The following is an 18,779-nucleotide window of genomic DNA, read 5'->3' as shown; positions in this document are numbered from 1 at the left end:
GAACCAATAGAAACTATATTTGTTGCTATTTGGCTGCCAAAAAAAGAAAGGAAAAAAAGTTATTGTAATTTTGTTGGCAATTTGGACCTGTGGAGCGTGGTGTGTATAATTGCCTTTCCAGGCCTGAAAAATAGCTCATAGGCATTACTTAAGGCATTAAAAAAAAAAAAAAGACAAATTTTCTGTGCTTGAGTGATGTAGGCAAGAAAAGGCCTGACAGAATAAGGTCAGCTAAGCGAGATTGGGCACTGTCATGAAAAAGTTTTGGCAAATTCCCATAAAAATGACAACTTTACTTAAAAAAAAAAAAAAAAATTGACGCCTGTCGACAATCAGAGATACAGTACAGAATGAAGGCATTTTCCCCTACCACACAGAGGGTGCAAAAACGCTAACTGCTTCACATTCTTACAATCCGCTATAAATAATAACACTGAAGACATCATTCAAACTCCAGATTTTGGAATTTATTTTCCCTAAAACTAGAACATTAAAGTTGCGATCAGCCAAACGCTTTGCAATGATACACCATGTATTCATATTGTGTAATAAAGGTAAAGATACATTACCCCAGAACAAAAGACAAATATTAACGTGTATGATGGTCATTATTAACAGCCCACATTGTTTACATTTACAAACTGAGCTGTGTGGGGGCACCATTGCCAAACAGTACCAAAGTCTCCCCGAAATATCTTGCAGCATGTTGCTGGCCAGCTTTCAAATAAAGGAAGTAAATAGCTATGTTGTGCTATGTCAACAGTAAGCATCTAGCAGCACAGCCATAGGTTTAACAGCAGTGAGATAGCCTGTCTAACCCTTTCCATTGGCTTCAGACTACTTTAAACATGTGAAATTCCTAAAGCATAAAAAAGTAACCAATGGGTACAAACCAAGACATATGTAGGATAACAACTGCTGCCCTTCTTGTGATTATCAAATTATCACTAACAGGTGAAAAAAATACATGTTTCCCATTTCCCCGCAGTCCTTTTCACAATCCTAGATAAATATATCACTTTTATCTGGGAAACTGAAACTGTGTCTGCATTCCCAGAACTGGCAGACTGGGCACTGCTTTATCTGACAGTTTTGATCCTTAGTTTCCATTGAGTTGCTGCACAGTGCTCTGACTGTGCCCTACTGTTGCATTGCCCTTGCTTCTGATTTCACGTTCCTCATCCTCTTCATCTCTTTCATCATTTCCACTGTGATTTTTACAATAAAGTCTAGCAAACACAAAAACAGGAAAACATATTAAGTAGGATTAGGCAGACAGTTTTCTTTTTAAATCTTGTATCATTCTTAGCTTAGTTATAAAGTACTGTTTAAATGATATAAACTAATTCTAAGAAATGTTGCGCTTATGGTTCCAACAACCAGCAAAGGCCAATCTATTTTGGACAGACTTAGAAAATTAAGAATCTACATCTGCTGCCTTTTACTTGGTGCTCCAAATTACAATACTGTAAAGTATGAAATGGTCTGTCATGTGTAATATTCAGGAAAGGTGTTTTCACCTTGTGCGGTGTAACACCAAATAGGTTAAAGTAAAATTCTGATCTAAAGAACAGTCTCGCAACAAGGAATGTGTTGTTTTCTATTCAACACACAGGCAATGTGTTAAGAAATTAAGTTGCTGACAATTCTTTGAGCAAGCTTGACAAAAACAAATCAACAAAAGAATTTAACATCATAATTGCTTACTTATAAATTCCCCGTGACATGTTTTCAATATATTTAGCTTTGTCTTCCACCCCACAATGGTAGTGATATGTCTTCACGCAGGCCTTAATTTCACAACCGATTGTTGCACCTAGTAGCCCACAAAGTGTACACTTCTGTAATATAAAAAAAAAAAAATAAATCTGATTTCTCTTAAAATGTATAATGTGCCCACAGCCTTAAAATGTAAGCACTATCCATTAGACTGCTTCATGATGCTAGTCTATAGAACTGGCAGGCAGAGAGGGCACAGAAGACATAGATATTGGGTAAAGAACAGGGATATTATGTTACACACAAAGTAGTCTATTGAAATCACAACCGAGAGCCATAACTTGAGACTGGAGGCAGATAACTAGCTGTGGCCTAAATGATGTTTAATGGTTTCTGAACAGCACTAAATTACACAAACATATATAAGGAGGTGCAAACGAGAAATAAGAGTCAATCAGTTCCAATAATCCCATCTGCCCCTGCTTAGAAGAACGGTTACTCCTGATGAAGGTCGTGAGGGTTGATACGTGTGGAGCACAGTACTTCCCAGTGCCAAAACTGGTTCCCCAAGTGTTTGGGCACCATTTATGTGAACTGATGGCTTTCTGCAGGGACTGAACCGAGATGGACTGTGCTTCTGCGCTGATACATACTATGGGTAACATATACTCTTATTCAATCTTAGAGAGATACTTGAGCATCCAGATGCATCCCTGTGACTGGAAACCAGTTGGTTCTGGTCCCAGTTCAGTAGCTGAACTACTTTAATACAATTATGTTACTGACACTGGGGGCACGGGTTCTTATTGATTCTGGGAGGCATGTGTATTTATGTTTTTAAATAGTTTTAATCAGTCACTCTGCTTTTGTATGTGTTCTTTGGTAATATAAAATATATAGATTGGTTATATATAACCAATATTGATTGGCTATGTTGATAATTCGGTGTGCATATTTTTGAGTCTGGTGCAGGCACCATGTGTATAATGCATGGATGTTGCATAATCATAACAGCTGTGCCATGAACATTACTTGGGCAATATAATAAAAAGTAGTATGGTTGCCTAGCAAACCATAGGAACCAATTAGAGGTTTGTTTTCATCAGCTGACCAGTAAATGCTACTTGTTGATTGATCGTAAATAATACCAATCATTTTGGTATATAGTGCTTTGGAATAGTAGTTATGACACAGTTAATTTTAATTTCTTCTTTTGAACTGTTTTCTGATACTTTTTTAACAGGCACTGCTTAATAAATTACAAAATACTGCACATCAAGCCAACAAACTAGAAATACCATTCTCTTTCCACGTTTCATTTCTTGGATCACAGTTTTGATATCAAAGTCTCCAAATTCTGCCCTTGATGTTGTGGTGAGCTGGACTGTACCAGAGGAAAAAAGCTGTATAAAGAAATGAAAGTCTCTTTCAGTAAGCTATTACCATGTTCTAGTTCACCTTTAGCTCAAGAGTAACGGCACACAGGGAAAGTTTGAGCATTACCGAGAAGACAAAACACTCAAAATCACTCCCCATTCAATCTGATTAGTAATTCACCTCCGAAAGACAGGAGTGTTATTGCTAGAAAATGGAGCACTGCACAGCTCAAGAACTGACAACAGCAATTTTGTTTCAGATGATAATTAGAAAAACAAAACGAAAAAAAGCTTCCACATTTTTGAATACACAAATGAATATGATTTTTAAAAAAAATAAATTGGGATTAGTCTGAATTTGGTCCCCGATCAGACAGAAAAATCAAACCTGCCTGATCGAACATCCCCAATGGATCCAGATTTCAGGCCAAACGTTGACATTGTACCCATACACAGATAAGCTGCCGAATCGGTCTAAAGGACAGATATCAGCAGCTAGAATCGGCCCGTGTATGGCTACATGAAGTAGGAGAAAGAACAGCTTATCTAAAGCAGTTCTAATGTGCAGCACTAGCTCCTTCTGAAAGCTCAGACTCAGGCACAATGCACTGAGATGGCTGCCTACACACCAATTAACTAAAAAAAATACATTTATTGGTTTACAAATAACATTTTAAATGGTAGAGTGAATTATCTGCAATGTACACAGTGTAAAATAGTAATAAAAACTATACCATAAAAATCATGACAGAATCCCTTTAATAGCTTTAATTAACAGGTTAATATGGGAGACAAATAAGCAATCTTGTGCAGCATTAGCAGACTGACATCTCCTCTAGGACTATTTAAAAAACAAATATGTACCATGCATTTGTAATGAGCCGCTGCCTTTTTTGCATTAAATACATGGAGCTTGCCTCTTGTCTCATTCTCTTCATCTCCTGCATGACAGAAACCACATTTAGGTCTAGTGTCACTTGGACTGCTTCTGTGCGGGGAACGATCTCTCTGGAAAACACATATTAAGGAAGATTAATTACCTACAATGTAATATCTATCTGAACCAGAAAGTAAATATTTTTACTATAAAAGTAACTGTTGAAATAACTTTTGGAATGATGGACACACTAGTATTTTCAATGTTTTTTTTGAAATTAGTAAATATTTTTTTCTGCAACTCTTAGAATCTAAATTGCAAGTTGATTGTAAGGCTTTGCTTATGCTAGCAACCTTGCAGACATTTGGAAATCAAAAAAAAAAGACAAAAGAGCTTAAATGGTATGATTAGAAGTAAAAAAAAACCCCCAAAAAAGAAGCCTGTTATTTAAAGGGGACCTGTCAGCAAGACATAAAAATGGTATAATGAAAGTTTTTTCCCAAATGAAAAACCCAATTTTTAAAATATGAAACATGAAAGCATTTTCCCTCACAGGCTGGTAAGAGGAAGATCAAAAGGCAAATAGTTGAAGCCCAAATACAACCACTTGCAAAAACAGGTATAGGATCGGTTATCCAGAATGCTGGGGGCCGGAATTTTCCAGATAAGGGATGTTTCTGTAATTGGGATATCCATACTCTGGGTCTAATAAAAATAATTTAAACATAAAATAAATCAAATGGTACTGTTCTGCCTCCAAGAAGGATTAATTATACACTGCTCAAAAAAATAAAGGGAACACAAAAATAAGACATCCTAGATCTGAATGAATTAAATATTCTTATTAAATACTTCGTTCTTTACATAGTTGAATGTGCCGACAACAAAATCACACAAAAATTATCAATGGAAATCAAATTTATCAACCATGGAGGTCTGGATTTGGAGTCACACTCAAAATTAAAGTGGAAAAAAACACTACAGGCTGATCCAACTTTGATGCGATGTCCTTAAAACAAGTCAAAATGAGGCTCAGTAGTGTGTGGCCTCCACGTGGCTTGTATGACCTGCCTACAATGCCTGGGCATGCTCCCGATAAGGTGGCGGATGGACTACTGAGGGATCTCCTCCCAGACCAGGACCAAAGCATCCACCTACTCCTGGACAGTCTGTGGTGCAATGTGGTGTTGGTGGATGGAGCGAGACATGATGTCCCAGATGTGCTCAATTGGATTCAGGTCTGGGGAACGGGCGGCCAGTCCATAGCATCAATGCCTTCGTCTTGTAGGAACTGCTGACACACTCCAGCCACATGAGGTCTAGCATTGTCTTGCATTAGGAGGAACCCAGGGCCAACCGCACCAGCATATGGTCTCACAATGGGTCTGAGGATCTCATCTTGGTATCGAATGGCAGTCAGGTTCCCCCCCAAAGAAATGCCACCCACACCATTACTGACCCACTGCCAAACAGTCATGCTGGAGGATGTTGCAGGCAGCAGAACGTTCTCCACGTCACGTCTGTCACATGTGCTCAGTGTGAACCTGCTTTTATCTGTGAAAAGCACAGGGCATCAATGGTGAATTTGCCAATCTTGGTGTTCTCTGGCAAATGCCAAATGTCCTGCACGGTATTGGGCTGTAAGCACAACCCCCACCTGTGGACGTTGGGCCCTCATACCAACCTCATGGAGTCTGTTTCTGACCGTTTGAGCAGACACATGAACATTTGTGGCCTGCTGGAGGTCATTTTGCAGGGCTCCGGCAGTGCTCCTCCTGTTCCTCCTTGCACAACAGCGGAGGTAGCGGTCCTGCTGCTGGGTTGTTGCCCTCCTACGGCCTCCTCCAAGTCTCCTGAAATACTGGCCTGTCTCCTGGTAGTGCCTCCATGCTCTGGACACTACGCTGACAGACACAGGAAGCCTTCTTGCCACAGCTCGCATTGATGTGCCATCCTGGATGAGCTGCACTACCTGAGCCATTTGTGTGGGTTGTAGACTCCATCTCATGCTACCACTAGAGTGAAAGCACCGCCAGCATTCAAAAGTGACCGAAACATCAGCCAGAAAGCATAGGAACTGAGAAGTGGTCTGTGGTCACCACCTGTAGAACCACTCCTTTATTGGGGATGTCTTGCTAATTGCCTATAATTTCCACCTGTTGTCTTTTCCATTTGCACAACAGCATGTGAAATTGATTGTCAATCAGTGTTGCTACCTAAGTGGACAGTTTGATTTCACAGAAGTGGCATTGACTTGGAGTTACATTGTGTTGTTTAAGTGTTCCCTTTTTTTTTTTGTTGAGCAGTGTATTTTAGCTGGGATCAAGTACAATGCATTGTTTTATTATTATTGAGAAAAGGGGAAAGTCAGGCTCACTATTAAACAATTTTAGGGTTAGGGTGCAATGAGGCTGTGACCACAAAATTCATTTTGATAATTCATATATATTCAAGCTGTCCAACTACATCAAAGTCGTCTCTGGTCTGGCCAGTCCTACACTCACTTTTCTTTGGATTCATTAAGAATTCTACAGCTTCATTATACATTTTACACAGGTACTGAGGTTTACCTGTAACTTGCTTGCATTCAAGGTTAAAACTCCCAAATTGTTGCCCTTTTATTGGCCACCACTGGAATCACCTGATCCAGGTAAATCTTGGTCCCTGTGAAAAATGTATGATGAAGCAGTAGAATTCTTAAAGGATTACTGTCATGGGAAAATATGATTTTATTTTTATTTTTTTTTTTATAATAATATCCATTAATAAATCTTCAGCAGAATCCTGCATTAAAATCCATTTTCAAAAGTGCAAACAGAATTTATATATTTATATATTTATTTTTCATTTTGAAATTTCACATGGGGCTAGCCATATTCTTCATTTCCCAGGGTGCCACAGCCACATGACTTGTGGTCTGATAAACTTTACTGCTGTTCTTCAAGTTGAAGTGATATAACACCCCCCTTCTCTTTCCCTACCAGCAGCCAATCAGCAGAACAATGGGTAGATGGGAAGATAGCAGTTCCCTGACATCTGTGGCAGATAACAAAATAGCACTCAATAGTAAAAAAAATCCAAGTCTGGCATCCTTCTGAAAGCACCAATATTTCAAATATAAAAATACATTTGTTGGTTTAAGAACAACATTTTAAATGGAAGAGTGAAATATTTGATACATAAACAGTGTAATTTAGAATTACAAAGTACACTATACAAATTATGTGTAGGCCAGGCCAGACCAGGGATGAGTTTGGCATGGTTGGCAGCTTGAAAATGTTGCAACATTCCTTATTGTCACTCCCATCATTCCCAGCTACATTCAGGTGATCCTAGTGGTGGCTAATAAAAAGAATTTTTAAAAAATACATTTCTTTTGAACCATGTAAGCAAGAAAGTTGCAGGTTCCTATTAAAATGTACAATGTAGAATGTAGAAGAACAGTAGAATTCTTAATGAATCAGATGGGAGTGAGTGTAAGATTGGCCACAATGGGGATGACTGACGCAGCTTGAATATACTGTTATGGAAAAACAATCCCTGTTCTGTTTATAATAGGTGAGTGCAGAGGATCTCTTCTCTCTGTATATATATATATATATATATATATATATATATATATATATATATATATATATATATATATGTGTGTGTGTGCTCTTCATATATCCCATTTGCCGGACAGGAAAACTTGGTTATTTTTCTTTTGATAGCGCACAGCTGTAAATTATTTCAACTAGAGGAAAGGTATATTTCAATTGTTAGAATTAACTTGTAATAAAATAATAATAGGGTGACTAGCACTTTCAGCCTCACAAGTTCTGCCCATGGAATCATGAAGGTGTAAGCAAGTATAAAATATAAACATTAATTTTGAACAACTGATTGTTTTGTTACTTTTTTTTTTAATATGGTGTGAAATAAAAATGGGGAATTTACCAAAAAAATGCATGCCATAGTACCACCCTACACTAGGCTTGACAATTATTTAACTTCAATAACTCACACTCGAGCTGCTTTCAGTTTCTTCTGTACAATGTAAAGATGAAAGTCTGCTCTCCTCAGACTGCCCTCTAGAATTTGATGTCCGTGATTTTCCTCTGGACCCTCTTCCTCGACCACGTTGAGGAGCCAAACCTCTGCGTGTAAAACTACCTTCTAATTCATCTGAAAGTAAAAGAAAAAAAACAAAACTATTATATATATTATGTACAATGGATTGATATAGTATGTACAAATATGTATGTACTTTCTATAAACTGCCTAATCTCGGCTGGCTGCTATCTCACTTACACCAGACCATATGGCTTGGGAGGAATGCCATAGCCTTTGTAGTTTCTTGTAAAAGATAATAAAGTTACTCTTCATTCTGCCCTTCTCGGCAATCTTTCTCTCTCTGCGCAGAAGGTGGAGTCAGGTTTTCACAGACAGTTAGGGCTAATAAATCCTTTGGGGGGGGGGGGGGGTGTAACCTTCTGCCTAGAACATGTATTAGAGCTCACTCTTTCAAAATAACCGGCTCTGATGGAAACCCTGTTTCTCTGCTTGCAAGGTGTGAGATAGAGTCAGTTATTTTGTTAGCTTTTGTTTGTGCTTGAGTTGGGTATTTAAGTTAGCTCTAGTACATCTGCTAGGAAAGGGAGCCCCCCTAAAAGACATCTTTGACCTACCTGTTGATCAAAATCTGACCCAGACCTCAGCATAAAGAGAGCATGGAGCCTGACAGGTTGCTGAGAGTGAGATACTGTAGAATAACGTATGAATGTATAAATTTTGGATAAAATTTTTGACTAAGAGTTAATTTATCTACATATTTCTGAATTTAAATGAATGCATGCAAAATGGAGTCTATAATGCCAAAATTTACATTTACTCCACACAGAGCTAATACAAAAACACCTAAGCCCAAGAGACATTTGGGAAACAAAAAAACTCACCATCTGAATTTTGCACCTGTTCCTTATGCTTTCTACAAAAAATCCTGTAACAGAAATACTATGTGGTTATTATTTAAGACAGGAATAACAGGGTAAAAATTTAATTTATTGTCTACTGGCAGACATATACCAACAGATGTAGCTCTTCCATCACAGGAGATCCCATTCTCTAAACAGCTGTCACCTCTGAAAATGCAAACTTAAGGGCTCTGGCACACGGGGAGATTAGTCGCCCGCGGCAAAACTCCCTGTTCGCGGGTGACTAATCTCCCCGAGTTGCCTTCCCCTGCCATCCCACCGGCGAACAATGAAGTTGCCGGTGGGATGGCAGACGCGGCGGGGCGATTTTGGGAAATCGCCGAAAAAGACTTGCGAGTCTTTTTCGGCGATTTGCGCGAAATCGCGTCGCCGCATCTGCCATCCATCCGGTGACTTACATGTTCGCCGGTGGGATGGCAGGGGAAGGCAACTCGGGGAGATTAGTCGCCCGCGAACAGGGGAGTTTTGCCGCGGGTGACTAATCTCCCTGTGTGCCATAGCCCTAAAGTAACAGTATACACCTAAAACACCTTTGCTAAAAATTACTGCAATAAACAGAACTTGTATTGAAATTACATATGCCTATTGTCTTAATTTAAAAAAAAGTATTTTTTCTATTTTTGGCCATTATAAAACGTCAATTTGAAAAATGGGCTATTTTCACCTTACCCCCCACCCCCTTTAGGCTGATGCCACACGAGGCGTAGGGCTGAAATTTTCGGCAAGCGGAAAAGCGCTTGCTGAAAATTCAGCCCTACGCCTGCTACTTGTGCCTGCACCCGAATGAATGGGATACGCTCGGGTGCAGGCACATGTAGCCGATATACGCATGAAAACGCGAGAGAATGCAAAGTCTCGCGTTTTCATGCGTATAGCGGCTACTTGTGCCTGCACCCGAGCGTATCCCAATCATTCGGGTGCAGGCACAAGTAGCAGGCGTAGGGCTGAATTTTCGGCAAGCGCTTTTCCGCTTGCTGAAAATTTCAGCCCTACATCTCGTGTGGCATCAGCCTTATAAACAGGGCAATTTTTTCAGAGCTCCCAATCTACCTTTGAACAAACAAAACCCTCCCCTCTATAAGCAGCAGTCTTTGAGCAGGTAATTATCAGGTGCTTCTTGCCGGACTAGTAATCAGTTTTATTAACTCCTCTGATGTTCTGTGGCAGTGCTGTCCAACTTCTACGGTGCCAAGGGCCGGAATTTCTCTAGCATACATGGTGGAGGGCCGCTAATGGAAGCCAGTTTTGACCACTCCCCTTTTTGAAACCACACCCACTTCAAACCACACCTATTTTATCACAATGGTGGTAGCACAGCAAAATCCCAAATGCTTGGTCCTTACTGTGGGGATATCGACCATCATTCATATGTGAAAGAATTATGTCATATTAAGATATACCCTTAAATTCCATATGCCCCCTCCTCCCCTGTGGATAGCAGAGCAACCCCCAGTACATAACTACACACCTTAGGGACCATTTAATGGCTATTTCCAACTGCTAACAAACTCCCACAACAAACCCCTGCCAGGTTCACCTCCCACAAGCAGCATAGGGCAAGCAGAGAATGGCACACACAGGCAGCACTCTGCCTGTCCTATGCTGTCTGTGTGCGCCATACTCTGCCTGTCCTACCCTGCCTGTGTGTGCCATACTGTGCCTTCCCTATGCTACCTCTGTGTGCCATACTCTGCCTGCCCTACCCTGCCTGTGTGTGCCATACTCTGCCTGCCCTATGCTGCCTGTGTGTGCCATACTCTACCTGCCCTACCCTTCCTGTGTGTCCCATACCCTCCCTGACCTATGCTGCCTGTGTGTGCCATACTCTACCTGCCCTATGCTGGCTGTATGTGCCATACTCTACCTGCCCTATGCTGGCTGTATGTGCCATACTCTGCCTACAGTACCTATGTCTGAGGTGTGAAGAAGTGAACAATGGGAGTGATTACAGGCTGAGCCTGAGGTGTGAACACTGCAGGGGGTGAACAATGCAGGTATTAAAAGGTGTGAAAAACACAGGGGATTACATTTTTAAACAATACAGAGGGATTACAGCCTGAATCTGAGGTGTGAGCAATGCAGGGGGCAGTTAATCTCAGTACTGATACCATTTAATGCTTACTCAAAGGTAAGCCATCAAAGCAGCCAGACAGGTGGGGGGCCACACAGAGGGGGGTCGAGGGCCGCATGCGGCCCGCGGGCCGCCAGTTGGACAGCACTGTTCTGTGGGATCAGGAAGCACAGAAAGTGCTAAAGTGAAACTGGCTTCAAAATTCTTGTTTAGTCCACAAATAACAGTAATCATAGATATATCTCAATTAAAGCAAAAAGTATGTTAAGCACAATCCTTATACATTTAGCTTATCCTGAAAAGGGGTATTTACTGTCCCTTTAAGTTGGGCACACATGTTTAGATCCATTTGCATGGCAAACCACAGTATGGTTTTATGTATATAAAAAAAATTAGAGAGAGAGAAGAAGAGAGAGAAAGGCTATTGCCATCTGGTTCATGTGATGGAAATTATTTTGCTCACTGGTTTTAATGCATACAAAATGGTCTGTGACATTATTAAATGTACATGCGTCTCTGTTAGACTAAAGAACCACATAAGATGCCAGCAGACTAATTTTGTGTAGGTTCGACTTGCCTTGAAATTTCTACTGCTACTATCTCCTTGGGTTTTCTGAGTATAAGTCAACTAACAACTGTACTGACAGAACAAGTTATTCCAGGTAATGTACCCCAACTGTAACTTTTAAGTTTTTCAGAAATCATAAGTTCTGCATGCATTCAAAAGCAAAAGGCCTAAGGAAACTGAAGGTGACTTACAATAGTTTTTTTTATATTTTAATAACAGGTATATAATCCAGTATAATGTACAGGATGCCAAAGTTAGTAATGCTAACATGGATGGACGATATAACAATCGTATAAGGCAGCAACACAAACATGCTGTCAAACCAGTGGCAAAAGGCCAATGGTACAAAGTACTTCTTCTGCATACCAGTATTGCCATGGACACTTGTCTTAAGGGGCATCCATGTTAGCACCAACAGCAAATAAGAGGTCATTTTATGGGCACTTTCACTGGCAGAACATTGACAACAGCAGTGCTATGCAGTGACAAGTGGAGCACCAAAAGCTCACTGGTTTAAATGCATACAAAATGGTCTGTAACATTATTAAATGTACATGCGTCTCTGTGACATTATTAAATGTACATGCGAAAACAGCAGTGCTATGCAGTGACAAGTGGAGCACCAAAAGCCTTTTATGTTGGTTTGACAGCCTTGGACTATGATGTCCCACATTATAAAAAGACTTGTTATCCTAAAAAACTCATCCCCTATGTGCTCCTCTAGCTCCAGTGTACATATTAGATCAGAAGCAGCTGTGAATGTGGTTCTTGGGGATAAGAGTTCAAGACTGAATTGGAAAGAGAAGTGAACAGGGACCAGGTAGGAGTGAGATGCGAGGGGGGACCTGGTAAGAGGAGTGAGTGGGGACATATAGGAGAGAGGAGCTGCAAAGCAAAGAAAAGGGTTGTTTTGGTTGGGAAGAGTGTTGCCGAGTGGCACTGAGGGGGTTGGTTGTGGGGAGCGAGGCTGGGTCCATGCCTTGGGCGTCCTACTCTATTAGCCTGAATATGTAAGAAGAATTTACTTACGTATACATTCCTTGTGATGGATTTTCCTGAATATGAGCTTTGTCACGCAGGGCACAGTGATAATGGTAGGTTCTATGGCAGCTTTTAACATCACAACCAATTGTGGCTCCTGGGCAGTGACAAAGTGAGCACATCTACAGGAAAAAGAAACACAAAGTATTAATAAAAGTAAAATAAAACAAATAGTCCTTAAATCACTCCCTATTTGCTTAATCTGCATCCCCTTGTAAGGATTTCAAATTTCCATGTGACAACCACCTGACAAATGGGCTGGAAATCACCCATTTGACATTGCTTGATACCCAAACTAAGGGGCCGATTCATTAAAACACGAGCTCGAATCCCGAATGGGAAAAATTCGGATTGGATACAATAATTTCTGAAGATCGCAACTTTTTCGTCGCCACTGCGCCGAAATGCGAAAATTTGCGCAAGATATGAATAAGTCGGGGCGGCAACTAAATTGTCGCAAAAATAACAATCATTACGAAAAAAACGCATTTGGACGCATTCAGAGTGTTTGTGGATTGCTAAATCTCCCCCTAAATCTTAATCTAAATCTGAATGTCACTAAAGCAGATTGTGACATTTGTTCTATTACTGTATTGTTGTACTGTACAGCACTCTGTGCACAAATAGTGCTATGAAAAAGAAAATATAAATACATATAGAATGCACCTGATCTTACCAGCTTTCTTCCTCTCTTAAGCTCCTTTTGGATATCTTCTATTGAAAAGCCTCCAAGATTCTCACTGTCAGACTGTGATGATACCAGAGCTGAAGAAAACAGCTAAATAAAAACAGAAAACAATTTGGGAATGTTAACAAAACTGCTGTACTAAAACATAGCAAATTGGAATATGCTTTGATACAATGTTATTGGTTACCTGTATTTAACGTTAACATGACATATGTATTCTATGTATAGGTACACACGGTTTTCCAATTGACAGCAATTTCCTAGCAAGGAGTGTACCAGGGTGCTCTGAAAAATGTATTTAAGTTTATTTACTAAAGTGTAACAGAGAACCAGTTGTGTTCAAGTTTCTGTGATGGACTGTTGAAACTTTGGGGGTTTTTAAGGGCACTTTGTCTTTTATTTCCTTAATGAGCCTTTCTTTATGGATTGAGGCTAATTTAATTATTTTTTTCCTCTACCCACAGATTTGTGTGCTTCCCATAGTGTAATTGCTGAGGATACTGAATTTTTATTAAATTCAAATTTTATTCGTCACATACAGTCATACACATCATGATATGCAGTGAAATGCTTATACGACGACTGACCTCAATATTACAAAAGAAAAATTAGAATAAGATAGAAATATAAAGAAGTTAAGAATATATAATAAAATATAGAAAATATATATAGTAAAATGAAATATATAGAAATGTAATGTAGTGCAGTGTAGAACCGTGTCCAGTTATTGGCATGATAATGTGCAAGATTGCAGTTCAAGTTTGCAGTGTGCAAAATGTGCAATTGTCCCATGTGTGTGTCCTAGTAAAAAATTAATAACAATATTATTGTTTGGTGTCCTGTATTAAAAAAACAAAAAAAAAACAAACTCACCGCACCTTAGGAAAGGAGGCAGGAGCCCCCTGAAACATTGTGCATGCCACAATGAATTGTCATGTGCTTGCCTCTATTCTTTTGCATGGTTCCTATGTGGAAGCATTTTTGTGTAATGGCTAGAATGTTTTAATTTAGTGGCAATACTGCAGAACATATAGATATACTATGGAGTTCAACAGTTACTGTCGATTGATCAGGCCAAGGTATAGAAGTGATTGTAGCTGCGGTTAAGATGAGAAGCCGAGTTTGGGGGGCGGAAAATGTGGTCTATATGAAAAATGTTTGTTGAGGGTTAGAATGAAAAAATGCAGCCTTGCATATTTGGCAACCTTTCACGCCAAGCATTTATTTAGTTTAAGTTTTGCAAATTTGTAATATTTTAAATTTGTAATAAAATGTATTAGTGGGTTTACTTTGTGCAAAAGTTCTATCCCACTTGAATATAAGCTAACATTAGAATCAACCGCCATTATTAATGTATCTTTTGCATGGTTTCTGATTAAAGCTTTCAGAGACTCAGACACTGTATCTTGATCTATGTTAGGGGCAATGTAACAGTTGTATGCCAAGGTTCTGCTCCCTTCTCTTTTCTTTTATGGGGAGGTTTTCTTGTTGTTATTAAGTTGCAGATGTTGGAAAAGTTGTGTTGTTTCTTTTAATGTAGCAGACAAGTATTGCCTTGCTGTAGTGAGTAAATGTTAATCAAAAGGAAAAGGAAAGGGACTAACAGTATTTTATGTTGCGTTCTTATTGCGTTATTGTATTGCTGTTATTAGTTTAAATTTGCTAAATTAACATTACTGTTTAAATTGTAGTTGGTGGTCTAGGTGGGCTAAAGCAGTCTGGAATCTTGCATTATTGTTTCTTTTTTGGTATAATAGTGGAACTTAATTATTATATTGCTGTCAGTGACATATTGTGGAGATTTGATTTCTTATCCATTTCCAGCCTTGCCAGAGGGACACTAGGGACCACAATTGTCAAGCAGTTCATTATTTCAGTTTCTACAGCTTTCTGGGAGACATCTTACTCTACTCTACTGTATTACCATGTTGTAATTCATTTACAACATCTTCCAATTTATCTTGAAGGTGTTTCAATAGTTGATAAAGAAACACTATATATAATTTTGATGGGCTTCAAGTACTGTTGTAATATCATCCATTCTTTGTTTCAAAAGGTTTTACTCGTATCTTAGCACCCTTGATAATGAGGCTGTAATTTTAATATTTTTTTTGGCGTGTGTTCTGTGAAGTCTAAGATGTCCCCCAAGTCTCCAGACAATTAGATGTGTCTAGATATGCAATGATATAATTGGTTTTATGCGTTTTTTCTTTGAGAAAATAAAGTTTTTCCCTTTCTCCATATTTATAGTTTCATTTAATTATGAAGGCAGACAAGGTCATTAAATAGTATTGTTGTGGCCCGAATAGTGTCAGGGCTGCCCAGGAAAACTAGGGGGTGTCTACTATGTACACTGGGACCAGTTGCTGTAGTTGAATAACGTTCTGTGAAAAGTAGCACCCAAAAGTTAGCCAATTGTGAACCACAGGGTAATTTGCAGGTTAACTAATGTGTGGAGGGGCGTGCCAGTCAGAGAAATGCTACTTTTCTGTTTGAGACAAAATTGTGCCTTTAACCTATTTAAGGACATACAGCAAAGGTTGTAGAGACAGGTGTATACTGACTTGAGTATCTGTGTGGATAGCTATCCGATAGCTATACTATAAGTAATCTCTTCAGGGTGCCTGATCTCATGATTGGATGACAGAAAATGCGGCAGGCCTTCAGCAGTCATGGTAATAAGCCACATTTGGGCACACAGCTTTAGTATCAGGTAACAAATCTTTTATGCTCAGCTAAATCAGATAAGAGTACCGGAGGTATATCCCTAGAAGCTGTCCAATCCCAGGATGTATTTTTGGCTCTAGTGCAGACCATGAGAATCATCACCAGATAAATTGTTTAGGAAGTTATGGCCTTTATCTCTTTTTGTAATGCAATTCAGTCACTTCTGCTTTCTTTATTAGACCTGACTTGATTTGTGAGGATACTCAGTTTAAGCATGGGATGTAAAGAAGTATGCTGTGCTTTTTATTTATACAGTGCCATGATAGATAGGATGGCACCGACATCAGGAAATAAATACTTGCCTGCTTGCTGGGGAAGAATTAGCTGGAATGCCTGGGCACAAATATGGTCACCCATTCTAGCACAGAGAGGTGAATGTCTACCATGCACATTTATTACCTTTATTGCCAGAGAAATTTTGGCTGGAAAGTTATAGCATCAGCCCAAAGTTACAGCATAGCCCTCAATCCTCTGCTAAAAACTGAAATCAGACTTGTTTATAAAATTTACTATTTAGTTTGCAAAAGGTTACCCTAGAATGGTCAAGGATAATTGATTGTTTTTCCAGCAGAAGCTTTAACAGGCATGTTTGCTTTGGTACACATTTGGCTCCACTTCGCACACATAAAACTATTTTAAGTTTGTTTACATAAAGAACCATCCAGTTAATCTCAGGTCTCAACTTCTGGGCCAGAAAACCACAAAAAGTAGAAAGTAAAGTAAAATCATAAAATCTATGCATGAATGACATTTATTGGCATGAATAGATACTAACCATACATCTGTGATGTGCTGCCACCTTTTGGTTGCTGGATATCAGTAGCTGTCCACATTCTTTTTCTCTGTTGGATCTGCAGAATCCACATTTGCGCTGCCGCAAAGGGCCTTTTTTTTGTCCAGTGGAGCTAGACATTGTTATAGACGATCCAAGTGTACTAGGGGCTGCAGAAACAAGGTCAGGTAAGTTAAGTTTATAACAATTAACTTACTCAAATAAAAATAAAATTACCGAAATGTGTTGGTTGCCAAACAATATTTTAGTCAAAATGGGAAATTACATTTTCAATTAATATTTTACACATAAAACATACAAGATGAACGGATATACCAAATCATTCACTTGGGAAAACAAAACTCAACTGCTGTTGATACAACAGAATATAAATATCCTTTTAAAAGTGAAAGCATACCCCCCTTTTTGACATGAGCTCATTCATTCATTCAACTTCTTCCTCATCTTGTGATGTGATGGATTCTGCATCACTTCACAATGAAATGTGGGGGGATGACAAGGATGCTGGTCCATGCAACACAGAAAACTAAACAAGCCAATGTCAAAAAGGGGTTATATTTTACCTTTAAGCATTTGGTTTAATTGATTTGACTTAAAGGTATAGAAAAATAGTGAATTTCTGTGAACCCTCCACATACTTGTTTGGCCCAAGCAGAGATCTGTCCTCTCAGTGCTTGAATGTGCAAGGCAGAAAGCTAAGAAATCTAACACTGGATTCAACAATTATTTATTAATTTATGTATTATTTAAATGATTTTATTAATAGTGCAACAGCTTCTATCTAGGGGATTAGCTCTGCCAGTGCTGCTAGTACACTTGGCATTACCTACAGTTTTTAATTGACATTTAGTGTTTCCAAAAGGCAAACATTATGGACATCAACAGCCGCACTGTTGTCAGTTTAAAACTAAATAAGTTTGCCCGCAATTTCAATCTTCTTCACCCCAGAAAATACCCTATAGGTAAAGGAAGGAGAAATCACCATTGTGTAACGGTACATGTGCTGGAGCCCTAGCCTGGCAGCAAGCAGGGCACTATTACTGCTAGTCAGCGACCATACTACCCAACAAGCCCTAATTACTTAGAACATCCCGCAGTCTTGGATCGCTACTTACATGTCCCGCAACGCCGTAAATAGCAAAGCAAAGCTTGGCTCCTGTCTTACAGGAAATCTCGACGTCACAAGTCTCATCACGCGAGACTGTGGCGTCACGACTGCACGCAAATGCAATGACGCGTCACGTAGCTGCACTGAGGAAGTGACGAGCTGGGACAGAGCGCTCAGTTACGGAATTAAAATAAATTCTGTTAACATTTTTTTCGTCAGAAGTCATTTATATTTTCTGCCTGGGAAGTAAAAAAAAAAAAAGCAATTTTCCCGGTTGCCGGCAGTGCATTTTCTTACAATTTCACCAGAAATACTAATCAGAGCCAACTATGAGTTATTTTGCATTTTGGTCCAGTGTTACATATATAGACTAGGACAATATTTTTCACAATTTAAACAACATATGGGCTATTTTAGGAGACTGTAATGGATAAACTATAATAACAGTAGTCTAGTTTTAAAGGCAGAGTAAGACCAAAATATTTTAGTACAATAGGTAAATATTAGGGTACTAGCACAAGGGTTTTTTAGCCAGAGGTAATGTAGATTTCCCGTGGGCTACACACCCCAAGGTTTCCTTCCCACAGATATAAATCTCTGGTGGCAACACACACATTGTATTTTCTGAAGTTTGAAGTTGCTTAATTGTGAGACAAATAATTGGGCACCTGTACTTTAGGGTACTAGTGCACTAGCAGGTTTTTCGCACATGGTAAATGAGTTGCCACTGACAACATCTTCTTCAGATCACCACAAGTAAAACACATTACTGCAGTGCTGCAACTGAGAAAGGTGTTTTTCTGTGATTAAAGAAACAGTTACACCAAAAAATTAA

At 39.2% G+C, this 18,779-nt stretch overlaps 1 protein-coding gene across 2 annotated transcripts; it reads right to left on the bottom strand.

The window, feature by feature from the left end:
* Window positions 1-442: 442 nt before the first annotated feature.
* Window positions 443-17,960, bottom strand: phf6 (PHD finger protein 6). Of its 2 annotated transcripts, none has more exons than XM_012968586.3 (10): window positions 17,819-17,927; window positions 16,819-16,985; window positions 13,305-13,406; window positions 12,617-12,750; window positions 8,910-8,953; window positions 7,979-8,139; window positions 3,960-4,103; window positions 3,018-3,122; window positions 1,708-1,841; window positions 443-1,229 (listed from the first exon to the last, which is right to left on the bottom strand). In XM_012968586.3, exons 2-10 carry the CDS (start codon window positions 16,954-16,956, stop codon window positions 1,100-1,102), a joined length of 1,092 nt encoding a protein of 363 aa, XP_012824040.1. In that variant the 5' UTR covers window positions 16,957-16,985; window positions 17,819-17,927; the 3' UTR covers window positions 443-1,099. The 2 variants fall into 2 exon arrangements, with proteins under 2 accessions (XP_012824040.1, NP_001107695.1); NM_001114223.1 differs by lacking the exon at window positions 17,819-17,927 and adding an exon at window positions 17,952-17,960 and having other exon boundaries at window positions 446-1,229.
* Between the last annotated feature and the right edge of the window lie 819 nt (window positions 17,961-18,779).

The sequence above is a fragment of the Xenopus tropicalis genome, chromosome 8 (assembly GCF_000004195.4).
Source record: "Xenopus tropicalis strain Nigerian chromosome 8, UCB_Xtro_10.0, whole genome shotgun sequence".
NCBI classification, from domain to species: domain Eukaryota; kingdom Metazoa; phylum Chordata; class Amphibia; order Anura; family Pipidae; genus Xenopus; species Xenopus tropicalis.
This window is presented reverse-complemented; position numbering and strand designations above follow the sequence as displayed.